At 45.1% G+C, this 15,890-nt stretch overlaps 1 protein-coding gene across 5 annotated transcripts in view; it reads right to left on the bottom strand.

Moving 5' to 3' along the window:
- Window positions 1–15,890, bottom strand: part of FEZ1 (fasciculation and elongation protein zeta 1) — a gene marked incomplete at its 3' end in the record, with an annotated part of 50,830 nt that overhangs the window by 16,021 nt on the left and 18,919 nt on the right. For 4 of the 5 annotated variants that reach the window (XM_081171759.1, XM_081171760.1, XM_081171757.1 and 1 more), the window contains 2 exons: window positions 14,445–14,544; window positions 2,189–2,275 (listed from right to left, as the gene is read on the bottom strand). In XM_081171759.1, the coding sequence (XP_081027885.1) occupies window positions 2,189–2,275; window positions 14,445–14,544 (187 nt within the window). The remainder of the gene's footprint in view (window positions 1–2,188; window positions 2,276–14,444; window positions 14,545–15,890) is intronic. The other variant, XM_081171761.1, reaches the window with a different exon arrangement.

Here is a 15,890-nt window from a genome sequence, read left to right as displayed (position 1 = left end):
AGACAGAGAGCGTCCCTTCCCATCTCCTACTGCTTCAAGGATCTTCAACTCCACATGCTGAAAGCATTTAGAGGCTTCCTAAGACATAACTTGGAAGCTAGAAGAATAGCAAAGATCAGTGACTGATTAAACTTCTTTTTTTAAAATGGGCTGACCTGTGGTCCTCCAGATGTGGCTACATGGCCCAGACTTCATGGCCAATAGTCAAAACTGATGGGAGTTGTAATTCAGCCACATCTGGATGACCCCAGGCTCTCCATCCCAGGTTTACAGTAACTGCCAGTGGCTAGCCAGGGTCTCAGAGAGGGGTCTCTCCAAGCCCTACCTGGAAATGCCGTGGTTTGAACCCAGGACCTTTTGCACACAAAGGATGCGCTCTGCTCCTGAGGGGTGATGGCACACCCCTCATAAGCTGCCTAGTTAGCTGGCGAAAGAGGCAGTGATTGTGTCATTCATGCACTCCCAAGAAAAAGACAGAAGCCGTTTTTTGTGCATTTACTTCAATTGTCACATTTATGCCCGGGCAAAATATACCCAACAACACAGCGTTATACTACAATCAGGTCCGTGTTTATTTTTAGAAGCTGTTCAGATGGTTCTTTTATCCTATAGCAATGTTGCGTCAACAGGCAGCTGAGGCTGTTTCTACGCACATACTACCGTATTTTTCGCTCTATAACACGCACAAGACCACAAGATGCACCTAGTTTTTGGAGGAAAACAAGGGGGAAAAAATTCTGAATCTCAGAAGCCAGAACAGCAAGAGGGATTGCTGTGCAATGAAAGCAGCAATCCATCTTGCTGTTCTGGCTTCTGGGATAGCTGCACAGCCTGCATTCGCTCCATAAGACACACACACATTTCCCCTTACTTTTTAGGAGGGGGAAAGTGAGTCTTATACAGCAAAAAATACGGTAATTCACGCATGCTCTCTCACATTCTCCATATTCCAGTCCCCCCAAGGCCACAGGCGGAAGATATGAGATCTAAAGATTTTGGGGAGGAATTTTTCCTCCAAAAACTGTGATGGGTGAGGGATGAGAGAAAGGGATGGTGTTGAAAACCACTGGCTAGTTTGAGCAGGGAGGATTCTCAGCGTTAGGAGCCAGGGCTTCCTGGGAAGAATCGCAGGATGGAATTTCCCTTTGTTTTTGTTTTTAAAAAATGTTCCATTGCCTGATTTGTGGACTCCTAGGGATGACCCAAGACATTTTGCCGCCTGAGGCAAAGACAATGCCCTCTCACGCCACAGAAGGGTTGTTTTGCATGCAGGAGGTCTCAGGTTCAATATCCAGCACCTCCATGAAGAGATGCCATTCTGAAATCTTGTCAGCAATGTCTAGGCAACACGATGACCATGTACATACGCAATAGACAATCTTTATAGAATTCCTTCAAGCCATAACAAGTACAAAATGAAATCTTTAGTCTCAAAGTCTCTGAAAATCTTTAAATGAAGCGAGGTACCGGACTGTGTACGATGAAAGACAAGCTGTGAAACCCATCTTATCATAGTATGTATATATTATAGTTTATAATTTTTGTAAGGTGATATGTGCATGCAGGTCATCGTCTGTAAAATTTTATTTTCTGTTTATGAAGCAATTCTATATATCCTCCCACCATGCTGACGAAGAATTCTACGAAACAGTAGTCAATATCCGGAATCACTGTTCAGTGTTGGACATCATATTTGCTGAATACACAAAGCTTCACAGCTTGTCTTTGTACTTGTTATGGTTTGAAGGAATTCTATAAAGATTGTCTATTGCGTATGTACATGGTCATCGTGTTGCCTAGACATTGCTGATGTTCTCTTTGCAACACGGGGGTTTGTTTCATTCTGAAATCTTGGACAGCTGTTAGATGGTCTGGGGACTACAGGTTAGCTGTGTGGTGACAACCCTGTGCATGTTTTCTGTTTGCTCTGCAGCCGATGTAGGGGGATGCATAGCAAAGCTGACATCTGAAAGCATTTGAGATGCCCATAAATCTCCATCTGCTCTCCAGCCACCGTTGTGAGCAATTTCTCAAGGCAGATTTGCTGAGCCTGGAAAGAAAGAGGGGTTGCCTAAAGGGCAAACACCGCTCTTCGGAAAAGGCTGAACACGTTTACCGAGCTGGTGGCAGAAGGTGCCTTAGAATTTCCCATCTTTTACACAGGAAAGGCCAAGGGAAGATTGTGTACCTGATCTGCTGAGAGTAGAGGCTCCTCGTTAATACCAGAGTCATTTTCACTCTTCTCGTTAAGCTCTTCCTCTTCCTTCTCGTGGATCTGAAGGGGGAAGAAAACCCAAGCCGCATGCTGATTCAGTAGCAGGTATGGGTGGTCCCCATTTAGGTTTATTCTATTTTTATTTTGGTCCTTAGGCTAATCTTTCCTAAATGGACCGGGCAGGTATTTTTTCTGCTTTTTTGTTTTTTTTTAAAAAATAGAAAACCAAAGTTCTAAGAAGCAGCTCAAAAGGGTCTGCCGTGTTTCATTAAAATCCCCCAAGATTCCCCTCCATGCAACATGCGTACTTGTTTTGTTTCCTCGTCTTCCCCAGATATCTGGGAGAGGAAAGTGTTGGAAGAAAAGAGGGATCTTTCACTAAAACAAGAGCTCAGAGGAGAAGCCTAGAGAGGAGATCATGACCCCCAGCAGGCAATAGCACTGAAATATCTGGCAAGAAGCATCAATAAGAAGTGTGGCTCAGGTGTGTTTCTTTCCGGGGTCAGAACTACCACTTGGCATTTTCGGGCAGCTTCCAGAGCCCAGGGAGACCCTGCCGGGACACCACCAATTCTGTTCTCCCTCCACCATTAACTTTTATTTGGCTGTGTCTTCTTCACACAGCCAGGAGTGTACTGGCAAATTCACAAGTGAAGGGTCCCTTCACAATAGCCACAGTCAGGCCTGCTCCTAAGATTATGCAACCTTCTAAGATTACAACAACAAACAAACCTATGGTCACGTAAAGCATCCTCAATAAACACACGAGACGTAACCGGCTGTGTTCTTAGATAAATAAGGTATACTATTCATTGTATCAAATTGTAAATTTCAACAGAAGTAACTCATAAAGAGGTCCACAGCTACTACTATGCCATAAGATCCACTGTCTTGTAATATCACATATGTGCTTTAACTACTGATGAAGCCCAGGGTGGCGAAACAAGGCCAATATTCCAGAAATCCTTGTCTAGACTGTGTGATAGGATTTTGTGGAACTGTAAAAACCTTTAATGTGGATTGTTTGGACTTTATGAACAGACAGGTGGAATAGACACCATTACATGGATGGACCTTATGCATGAACTGACTAGAGAATGATCTGATCTACTGGGTCTTCTGCTTTGTTCGTTTGTTGAACTTTATGAGTTACTTCTGTTGAAATTTACAATTTGATACAATGAATAAAGGTAAAGGTAAAGGGACCCCTGACCATTAGATCCAGTTGTGGCCAACTCTGGGGTTGCGGTGCTCATCTCGCTTTATTGGCCGAGGGAGCCGGCGTACAGCTTCTGGGTCATGTGGCCAGCATGACTAAGCCGCTTCTGGCGAACCAGAGCAGTGCATGGAAACACCGTTTACCTTCTCGACGGAGCGGTACCTATTTATCTACTTGCACTTTGACGTGCTTTCGAACTGCTAGGTTGGCAGGAGCAGGGACCAAGCAACGGGAGCTCACCCTGTCGCGGGGATTCGAACCGCCGACCTTCTGATCAACAAGTCCTAGGCTCTGTGGTTTAATACAATTAATAGTATACCTTCTTTATCTAAGAACACAGCCGGTTATGTCTCGTGTGTTTATTGAGGGCCTTCTAAGACTAGGCAATAATCTAATTATACAGTAACAATAATTAGGGATGTGTTGCACCAATCAATGCAGATCTCCACGTGTTGCCTTTCAGCTAGATCTACTTTTTTAGGTGCACACCGTTCTCCTGAAATGGAAGCACCTTGTGTTTTCAGTGTGGCTAAATTCTTAACTCTGGAGCACACAAAGCAACAACTCATTTGTGTTCTTCCTTCTCACCTTCTCCAGGAGCCAATCCTCAACAACCGACTCGCCTCCTTTCACTCTGATTGGCTCCAAATGAAAGGTGGCCGCCTGTCATGGATGCTTTAGGTGAGATTCCTGCACTGCAGGGGGGTTGGACTAGATGACCCCTGGGTCCATTCCAACTCTTAAGATTCTATGTTTCTATGAATCGGTGCAAAGAGGGAAAAGACTTTTTTTTCAGGTGCTGGACCCCTACCACTGCCGAATTTATGTATAAGCTAAACAAGCTATAGCTTAGGGCCCCACTCTCTTGGGGGCCCCTAAAAAATGTAAAGTGGGGAAAACTGCATCTACATTTCCAAAATATAAGATAAAAAACAAATAAAATAAAACCTACATACAGCAACAGTGTTTTGTGTTGTATAGGCTCCTATGATGTAAGTAATGGGCCCCCGATCATTTTAAGTTAGAGCTTAATCATTATTTCACTGTTAATATACTTCTTCTTAATTGTATTTCAGTTCAACAGTTAATTTGATAAAATACATATTTTTGTATGTGCAGATGGCTTTAGATACCTATTAGGTCCATAAATTACCATATAGCATATATTCAACACAAAAAACAGCGACAATCTGTTGTTGACAGAGGACAGCTGGACATATAAAGGGCCCCATTACCTTTAGTAGCTTAGGGCCTCATCGAACCTAAATATGGCCCTGACCCCTACCATTATGGCGATAATGACCTCCTTGTGGTCTTCCGATAGGTATTTGGGCCAGCCACAGAATGTCTTCTCAAATGAGTTTTTAGTCGGATTCACCAGGGCTCTTCCTATTTGTCTAGCTGCCATTCTGATTTCCCATAACATGGCCCTACATCAGGGGCATCACGAAGCGTAAAACAGGAACCAGAAGCTCATGGAGAATAAGGTTATCAATGGCTAGAAGCCAAGGTAGCTCTGCCTGGCCTCCACAGTAGAAGGCAGTGATGCTTTTGAATCCCAGTTGCTGGGAAATGCAAGGGGGGAGAGAGCTTGGGTTCTGCTGGCTGGCCACTGTAAAAACAGGATACTGTGTTAAAAGGGCCATTCTGATTTGATTACTTAAAGCCAGCTTCTTCAGAATTGAATTACTTTACAGGAAATTTAAAAACACTACTCATGCTCAAGGAAGGCTGTAGCCAGAGATTTTCTCTGAAGGGACCAGTTCTGGTTCCCTAGCGATTCACACTCAGCCTTCAGCTTATAAGGGCCATTCAAAAAACCAGGAAGTCCTCCCTTCCTGTTTGATTCTTATTTAGGAAGGCAATCGATACTTTCTGGCCTCACTGTTTCACTGGCTCCAGCAGTTTATCTGACTGAATTGCTGCACTGGCTGACGCCACTCGCATCACCCGCTTCCTGAAGCTGAGATTGCATAACACCCACTACAGCGCTGGAAGAGGTAGCTGCTGCAGAGCTTGTGGAACAAGGCAGACGAGAGCCTTGCAATCCACTTTCTGGAAGTCACTACTAATTCTTACAAATGTGCCCCTTGCGCAGAGGCCACAATACTTGACATGCACCTGCTTTGCTTGCAGACCCAACACAAAGCCTCCATGGGCAGTTGCTGGTGTGTATGTGTGTGTGATGTGCTGGCAGGGACCACTGCTGTGCTGACAACTGCTCTGGTCACCCAAGCCACCATATTAATTTCTGTAATATAACATCACGCCAAGGCATGGTAGCAAGTTAACATGGTGAATCCCAGCCACCCAGTGCTGGTTGCTGTGGGACGTTTAGCAGTCAAACATAACTCTGCATGGTTTTGCTAGTTAGTATATGAAGGGGTTAAGGACCACAGAGTTAGGTCACGCTTCCTCACCCCCAGTGAGAGAGGAAGTGATGTTTTTCTTCCTTTCCTTCCCTTACCCTCCTTCTCCACACTGTAAGCATTGGAGGCGGTCGCGACTCAACATGGCTCCTATCTTTCTGTATTTCTACTAAGAATATTTTTAGCTGCATTTCCAATTGCTGCTGCATAGGACAATGCATGTTTGTGGCCTCAGATAAGTAAGGAAAACATTTTTCAACTTACCGTATTTTTTGCTCTATAAGACTCACTTTTTCCCTCCTAAAAAAGTAAGGGGAGATGTGTGTGCGTCTTATGGAGCGAATGCAGGCTGCGCAGCTATCCCAGAAGCCAGAAAAGCAAGAGGGATTACTGCTTTCGCTGCACAGCGATCCCTCTTGTTGTTCTGGCTTCTGACATTCAGAATATTTTTTTTCTTGTTTTTCTCCTCCAAAAACTAGGTGCGTCTTGTGGTCTGGTGCGTCTTATAGAGCGAAAAATACGATACTTCAGTGTGTAGTCTGTTTCATTGTAGGAGGGTAAAAGGGGGTCAGCTGCTTCACACAGCAGAATGAAATCAATAAGGTCCTCTGTTTCACTAAACTACTTGACAATGGCATTTAAACTCTGCTACTGAGGCTCTCTGGGTGCAGGCCCCATGCTTTCAAATTCAGATCTTTTTCCTTTGCTGTTAACCCACACACACAGTTCTCTAGAGGATTAAATATAATTAAGAATTAATTTATAATTAATATATCCTCTTACCGATTCCCATCAACTGCCAAACTCTTGCATGCATCAAGCAAGCTTACCTAATAGGGGAACCAGTGTTTCGACAAAAGGTCCCACAAGCTTAGAGCCAGCTCCTACCCACCAAGGAATGTGGCCCTCAAAGCCCCACCCACTTCTAAAGGCCAGCAAAAATATTCCAGCCATCTCCCCTAGAGCACATTTGCAGTCAGGAAAGTTAAGTGACAGGAGCCTAAGAGGTCAAGGAAGAATTGCAGAGCAGCCAGGACATAAAATACAGGTAGCCTAATGGGTTTAAAACACATTAAAATGCACCAAGCATGAATGACATAGTTTTTTTAACGTAGTTTAAAAAATAAGGTGCCAAGTGCACATTTGTATTCATAGGTCGGGGCACAGGGCAGCTCTGGGGGCAAGCTGACTTCTTAGCAGGCAGTTGGGTAGGATCCTGCCTACCCACCTGTCAGGGAACTGACATCGGAGCGAGGGCGAAGGGGAGGCTCCCAGATGATGCTGGCAAAGGACCCAGCAGCAGGGGGAGAAACAGCTCAGTAGAGGGGGAAGCCAATCAGCGCAACACCAGGGATAAAGGGGGGCAGACGGGGGAATTGGAGAGAGGGCTCCAGGACTCTTCACTGGACATCAGTGAGGAGAGCCCAGGTCCTCCGCTACCCACGCCTTCCCCGCGCAGAAGACTCCCGCGCAGTGAGAGGAGGAGGAGACTGGGTGTCAAACAACTTTTATGTTGGAAGAGGTTCAAGAAACGCCCACTGATGGATTCTGCCAGTGACTGAGGCAGCCACGATGAGAAGGGGCTGTGCAGTCAGAAAGGTTTAACAAGGCATATTAACTGAGAAAGGCACCAGTTTACGCACGAGTAACTCATACCTATTACACCACCCTTAGGAATACTGCTTTGTTGTGTACTCAGTGCCATCAAAATGTCACCCCTATTTCCCCCCATTTTATCCAGATTTACTGTTTCTGCCAGTGTCTCTGTGTATGTTATTAATCGGTAGGGATGCAAGAAGGAACCGTTTTCCATTCTGCCCTGTATTCATTGCACTGTTTCCATTCCACTGCAGGCCGTCTTCCATCAAAAAAACTCTGTTATTTGTCTTGCTGTCTGTTGCGGTGAAATTGCATAATTCATTACACAGAATGACATTGCCATTCTCTTATGCCACTCCTTCATTTTAGTGCAAAGGAATAGCAATGTAAATGTGAGGAAGGGGGGGCCATCACCAGTTGTGTATCATTTGCAGACTGAAAACAACAACAGCTCTAGACAATGGGAAAATAATATTGGGCAGCATTTAAACGCTGGATGGCATTTATACGAGAATGGCACTGTGTGAATACTGCACAAAGCTTTTATCTATTTAATATCTTTTATTATATTTCTATCCCAGCTTTCCTCCTCCTAGCAGGTCATGTGCTCAAGACATCGATTCTATAAAACATATTTTGCTGTACTGTGCAAAATATGAGCAAGCCAGGGCTGAACTGATATTACCCTTGCTGGTACATTTCCCGGGAAAATCAGAGGCTCACTATGTCAGGTTCCTATTGGAAGACCAGACAAACGCTAGAACATTAGCAGTGGTGAAGTTTTTATCGGTGGTTGCAAGAACCAATGATCCCTATCTTTAAGTCTGAACAAAATGCTTGTTTAACCTGGCGGTAGGCTGTCTGAATTGTGCATTGCTTTGTAACAGTTTGTTGGGTCTCTGGACCGTAATAAAGATAGATAGATAGATAGATAGATAGATAGATAGATAGATAGATGATAGATGATAGATAGATAGATAGATAGATAGATAGATAGATAGATAGATAGATGATAGATAGATGATAGATAGATAGATTGATTTAATATATTTTATTATATTTCTATCCCAGCTTTCCTCCTAGCAGGTCAAGGTGGTATACATGATTCTCCCCTCACAACAACCCTGTGAGGTAGACCAGGCTGAGGGACAGTAACTGGCCCAAAGTCACCCAATGAGCTTCATAGCTGAGCGGGGATTTGAACCCTGGTCTCTGAGTCCCCAGTGAACTGCTGAGTGGAAACACGCTAAATCTCCACAAATAAAAGAGCTTGGGGGAGAGCGAGTCTGAGGGACCACAGGTTTTTCACCATTGCCTGTACAGTGGTACGTCAGGTTACATACGCTTCAGGTTACAGATGCTTCAGGTTACAGACTCCGCTAACCCAGAAATAGTACCTCAGGTTAAGAACTTTACCTCAGGCTGAGAACAGAAATCGTGCTGTGGCAGCAGCGGGAGGCCCTATTAGCTAAAGCGGTACCTCAGGTTAAGAACAGTTCCAGGTTAAGAACGGACCTCCAGAACGAATTAAGTTCGTAACCTGAGGTACCACTGTACACTGAAAAGCCAAGGCTCTTCACGGTTTCAGGACCCTTTTCTAGCCTCACCCAGAGATGCCAGGTGAGCATGGGGCCTACTGAATCTCAGGGTCGAGGATTTGAGGTCCATGTTGGGCAAAAGATTCCTGCATTGCAGGGGGTTGGACTAGATGGCCTTCATGGTCCCCTCCAGCTCTACAATTCCATGGTTCTATGAAGCTGGAAGCTTCTGCAGTCATAGCATTTGCTCTGCCCCTGTGCTTCACCCCTAATGTTCACCATCTGAATCAGCTTTGAGAAGCAATTTCACATTCACTTGAGACTCGTCCATTTACAAATGAATAGCCCTGATACGTGACCATGAGGTAAAGCGGTTTCTCTCTATGGCTACATACACACCATACATTTGAAGTGGTTCATTGCTTCCCCACCCACCCCAAAGAATCCTGGGAACTGTAGTTTGTTAAAGGTGCTGGGAATTGTAGTTCTGTGGTGGGTAGACGATAGACCCCCAGCATTTTTGTGCTTGAAACGCATGTTGTGTGCGCAAACCTTGTCTTTTCTAGACTCTGGAATTATTTCCATTGATTTTAAAAGACTGCTATTTCATTTTTAAAAAGCTCTTCTCCAAATAAAACCTGGATGAAATACTAAGCTATTTTAATTTATTCCTTGGTCCTGAGCAAAGGGGTGATTACGCCTGTTCAGCTGCTTTCAAGGTCAGCGAGTTCTGGCTACAATACAAGGTGGTGCAGGAAGAAGAAACTGCATCACAGCAAGGGTTATTCAAGGTTTGCTTAGGAGTGTGTCCCTCTCAGCTTTCGAAACCCTACTAGCAGATTAGCAAGAACCCCTCAACGTCTGGAGGCAATCCAAGGGCCCAAACAAGAACAGTAAAGCAACCCCAGAGTCGGTCACGACTGGACCTAATGGTCAGGGGTCTCTTTATAAAGGTAAAGAGACCCCTGACCATTAGGTCCAGTCGTGACCAACTCTGGGGTTGCGACGCTCATCTCGCTTTATTGGCCGAGGGAGGCAGCATACAGCTTCCAGGTCATGTGGCCAGCATGACTAAGCTGCTTCTGGCGAACCAGAGCAGTGCACGGAAACACCGTTAACCTTTCCGCCAGAGTGATACCTATTTATCTACTTGCACTTTGACGTGCTTTCGAAGTGCTAGGTTGGCAGGAGCAGGGACCGAGCAACGGGAGCTCACCCCGTCGCGGGGATTCGAACCGCCGACCTTCTGATTGGCAAGCCCTAGGCTCTGTGGTTTAACCCAAACAAGAACAGACATTATATCAGAAGAAAAAGAAAAGAAAGAAAGGAACTAATTCCAGATCACGTTCCTCGCTTTGCTAAACAAACTAGTTCAGTTTATGGCTCGAGTTCATCCAAATAATCCTCAGCCAAAAAAAGAAAATCAATTGAGGTGTCGACTTTACAGCAGTGAAGTTCAGAACACCAATGACAAACTGTTCTCTTCTCCTTTTTTAAGACGCTGCCTGGAGCGCTGAACATCGGAGAGGACAGTGACGCTGGCTGTCAAGAGCATCCTCAAAGACCTGCATCACATGCCTGTATGCTGCTGGGGGGGATGCTAGATCTCCTACAGGCTTCCACTGCCCGCTGAAAATAACATCTCTCTGGCCATCTGTTGTTCATGCTTCCTGGCCCGATTAAATTAGTCCTTCACTCCAGCAAACCCATTAATAATATAAGGCCTAATAAGTTATTGTTGACTGAGCAGAATAGCAGGCTCCTGGTGGAAGCTGCAATTCTCCATGCGTCAGGCTACAAAGCCAACACACACATTACAATATGATAGGATACGATAATCTTTATTGTCATTGTCCCATACAAAACAGCAAAACTGAAAAAAATCGACATAAGGTACCCCTGCCCGTACGGGCCAGTCTTGACAGACTCTAGGGTTGTGCGCTCATCTCACTCTAGAGGCCGGGAGCCAGCGCTGTCCGCAGACACTTCCGGGTCACGTGGCCAGCGTGACGAAGCTGCTCTGGCGAACCGGCACCAGAGCAGCACACGGAACGCCGTTTACCTTCCCGCTATAAAGCGGTACCTATTTATCTACTTGCACTTAAGGGTGCTTTCGAACTGCTAGGTGGGCAGGAGCTGAGACCTAACAACGGGAGCTCACCCCGCCGCGGGGATTCGAACCGCCGACCATGCGATCAGCAAGTCCTAGGCGCTGAGGTTTTACCCACAGCGCCACCCACGTCCCAGCGCCACCCGTGTTGTTTTGTCCCATACAAAACAACAAAACTGAAAAAATCTACATAAGACATTCAAAAACCAACAGGCCTGCCATCCCAGCTATCCCAACCTGGTTAGCCCCCTAAAAACTCTGATACCCCATTTTAAAATAAAATATACTCCCGTAGAGACTCCTTACATTACATTTAAAACCAAAATCACATTTGGATAGAAACTATTTCTCAGGTGGCTAGTCCTAGTCTTTATAACCCTGTACCTTCTTCCAGAAGGCAGAAGCTGAAAGAGATCATTTCCGGGGTGCGCACTATCCTGCGCTATCGCTGCAGCTTTCTTATGGCACCTGGAAGCATAAATTTGATCCAAGGTGGGAAGAGTGCACCCAATTATTCTCTCCGCAGTCTTTACAACCCTGGACAGCATAGTTTTTCCCCTGTCCGTGCAGCTCCCAAACCACACACACAGACCATAAGTTATCCTGCAACATTTCGGGAGGACAAAGTGGGGCGCCACCATCCCACTCGTGCTGTCTCCGCTCTCCATAGCTGCCCCACCACTTCTCTCGCCCTTACCCACTTGGCCCCCCACCCGTCCTGCCACTTTTCTCGTGCCCCCACCCACCCACTGCTTCTCACCCTTGCCCACCCAGTGCATGAGATCAGGGTGCCCTGGGATGAAGGCAGAGCCTGAAGCGCCTTCATAGAAAGCAGGGCCATCCCACCTAAAACCAGACACTTGGCAAGTATGACACTCTCGGAGCAGGTAGGTATAAAAGTGAAACAATTCCTTTCTTTAATTTCAGCTGGGGTACACATGACACACCCAACCCCGTGGCTGGTTATTGTCAGGGACTGGGCAGACGAGGAATGGTGGAGACTGCCTCCCCACCCTGACCCTTCCAGGGAGGAGGAAGAGGAAGACAGTATAGATTTACAACAAGAGTTCGAGGGAGGTCTCAGCTCAAAGGCAGATGAGAGGGGAAGTGGGGAAATCATGGGAGAGCCAGAGCAAGAACAGGCTGACACGTTGTCATTAGAAATCATTCCAGACCCTCCATCTCCCAGAACCCGGTGAGCGTTAAAAGTAGGAGAGCAAAGAGCTCAAAGGCAGAAGGCAGGTAGCAGCACCTGTAGAGGAGATGGTGAGAATGATGAATGAAGAAGTGGGAGAGATGGGGAGTGGAGATTCACTCGGGACAACACCATTATCCAAGAGGCTGGGGTTCTACAGAGCCTCTCTCTGTAGATACAGTGGGTTACAGACGCTTCAGGTTACAGACTCTGCTAACCCAGAAATAGTACCTCGGGTTAAGAACTTTGCTTCAGGGTGAGAACTGAAATCGCTTGGTGGCAGCGGGAGGCCCCATTAGCTAAAGTGGTGCTTCAGGTTAAGAACAGTTTCAGGTTAAGAACAGACCTCCAGAACGAATTAAGTTCTTAACCCGAGGTAGCACTGTATTCTTTCCAGTGCCTTCTTAAATTAATTTTGTTTTGACAAGTGTATCCCTGACATGTAGATCTTGGTGTGTTTCAGTCTTTTTTTCTTTTTCACGTTGATTTTTAATTATCATTAAATGACTGTTTCCTGTAAACCACAAAGAGATTTTACAACAATCGCACAGCATATAAATGCTGTTCAATAAATAACGTGCACCCGTGGAGCTTCTCCATGAGAGCAGCAATGCTTGCCAATCAGGGATCCCAGTCACGTGGGAAAGCTGGATGAAAGTGAGCAGGCAGAACGTCCTCACACTAATGCCAAATTTGTGGCTGATGGGGGAGTGGCATGCAAACATGTTAGACACAACAATAGTGAAGATGTCCTCACCCCCCCCCCTTCATCCTCTGTATTCACTGAGCACATGGGGTGAAGTGTTCTTTGAAAACTCCTACAGATGCACTAAAAAGAGAGCTGAAAAATGTTCCCAATGCTGTGCTACCTTTGTGGATTTCCAAGAGCTGTGTTTGAAGTATGTTTTTCCTTCCCTTCATTTCTGTTTTCTTCTTTTCTAGGCTACAATTAGCCCTCGGGTTTCAAAAATTACAGAAATGGTGAGATAAAAACACCCAACAGTGAAATGGCAAAAGTCTCTGATGCATAGTAAAAAACTAAATATTGTCTTCAATATTTCAAAATGCCTAACTTAGATATTGTCAGATATTGCCATTGTTATTTTTAAGATGCAGATATCTACGACTCTTTTCCTCTTTGATTCCCCCAGACCAAATCCTTATTAGACTTACCAGATGCTCCCAATACCAAGAAAATTGTCGCCAGATTATACTTCAAGAATGCAAGTATTCTCTACTTTAAGAATGCAAGAGTCTTTCAAAATCCACTAACCCCCTTGGGATCTTCCAGACTCCACAGTTTTCATCATCCCTATGAATTCTCCTCTTTAGTCTCATCCCAAACCAACGTATGATGTCCTGCCAGTCTCCAGAGTTTCCTATCCACTGGAGAGTTCAAGGTTTGTCCTTCATTTCAAAAAATCACAAGCTAAGAAGACAATAATTGGTGTTCCTTATCTCAGAATGCTCTAGCATAGACCAGAGCCTTATAGTGAATCCTATTTCTGACATATCCATCAGGCAAAATCCTAATCCCAGCCCCTGCCCCTCTCGTTCTCCTGTTCAATAGGTTTTGTTGGAAGGAAAAGGCGATAGGGACCTCACTTCTTCCAAGTGGTCTAACACAAGAGCCTCCTCCCTCTAGTCTTTCAACAACACTCCAAAAGCTCACACTGCAGATGCACAAGGACCCAGACGATCCTTTGCTCTGTGATGTGTGTATTCTTTTAGCCATCACAGCCACCATTGTCCTGAAGGCTGGCAAGCTATTGTTCCGAACGTGTCAGGGGTAGAGGCGGTACAAACATCGCCAATGTCAATCTCAGAGCGAACAACAGCCTAGAGGACAATGCCTCCCTTGACACACACATATCAAGCTGTTTCATTCACTGTTTCCCCTCATTATACATGCCTTTCCATTACCAAAGGACGGTGACCCCAATTCAAGGATTGCTGAGAGATCTGTTCAGCTACCTGACAAGAGCTTCGTTCTCACATTTGATTACTCCTGCTTCCTGGAATGGCAGCCAGCTGTAATTTTTGTTTTGCATGCATTCATGCAGCTGCTTAACCACTGTCCTCCCATTTCACTGTGCTTCAACAGCGTACTTCTGCCCAAGCTTGCCAACGATTATTTGATCTTATGATTCATGGACGGGAAAGGGGGGGGGGCGGGAGGACGCAAATCCAAGGAAGTACCTCTGTGTCGGAGACATTGCCGTTTAGCACCTTGATGTTAGGATCCCTCCAGTCTTCGGTGATGGATGGGATGTAATTGTCTGTAAGAGCATCCCAAACCCTGGAGAGAGAAAAGGCAAGAGGTTGTTAATGGAGGAAAGCTGCCTTGACAACAGGGGTGCACCCCTCGGAGCAATTGGCTCAGCGGGCAGCGTTCAAAAGAGAGCAGGAGGAAAATAGCCACAAAGCCGCCACATCCAGTTCAGCTGAATGGCCCCAGTCGCAAACAACCACTAAACTGCCTATGATGTCCAAGGTGAACACAGTGCTGTAGTTGAGCTGAACTGAATTTTTTTTGCTGAGATCGAGTTCAAAAATATTAAATGACAGGAGGGGTTCTAATTCAGTTTTAACGTGAAAAATATTCAGTCCATGAAACAATGGTTTGAATCAAAAAGGTGCCCTTCTGATAGCAAAAGGTGTCTTTCAGACAGAGGGCCTTCTCGGTAGTGGCGCCTGCCCTGTGGAACGCCCTCCCAGCAGATGTCAAGGCAATAAACAACTATTTTACTTTTAAAAGACAACTGAAGGCAGCCCTCTTTAGGGAAGTTTTTAATGTCTGATGCTGTACTGTTTTTAATATTCAGTTGGAAGCCGCCCAGAGTGACTGGGGAAACCCAGCCAGATGGGTGGGGTATAAATAAATTATTATTATTATTATTATTATTATTATTATTATTATTATTATTATTATTATTATTATTATTATTTTGTTATATTTTATATGCAGAAGGATCCTTTTGCCCCAGCAATGGGCAGAAGGTAGACTGGGATCTACTGGCAGACTCTGGGAGGTTTGCAGTAGATCAGCAAAGACGTCTGCTATTTTTGGTTGCATGATTGGAACAGACTGGAAGTTCTTACACAACAAACCCACTTCCCCCCTAATTTTGGACTTTTTGCAATAAGGAAAATGACAGAAAAATGCACTCAAAACTAGTCTAATACTTGCTTTGACGCAACATCATCTAATCTCCCTGCAAAGAAGTTAGAATGAATGCTCTTTAAATAGCTAACCTCGTCTAACCTTCCTGCAAAAAAATTGATGAATGGTCAACAAACAGGCCCTACAAAGTGCCCAAGATGGCTAAATTAGGCTACTGAAATGACAAAAGTTTAGGTAATCAGAAGTGTGAAAGCCTGAGCTCAGTTCTGGTAATGAAAGCAAATTTATAGGCTCATCATTTCCTCAAGGACAGCCAGTTCCTTAATTCTAACTGAATGTCTTTTGTACTTGGCTCTGCCTGGTAGAATTTTGGGTTCTAGATCAAACAAGATTCAACTCTGCACATCCCTGTTTCACACCTCATGCAAGAGCATTGTGTGAGGAAAAACAAAACTCAATCTAACAACTTTCTTCCACTAGCACAAGACAAGAAGCAGCCAAAGATCTGCTACAGAACCTCC

The sequence above is a fragment of the Podarcis bocagei genome (assembly GCF_964188305.1).
Source record: "Podarcis bocagei genome assembly, chromosome: 15".
NCBI classification, from domain to species: Eukaryota; Metazoa; Chordata; class Lepidosauria; order Squamata; family Lacertidae; genus Podarcis; species Podarcis bocagei.
Note: the sequence above shows the minus strand (reverse complement) of the source record. Positions and strands in the feature narration are given on the sequence as shown.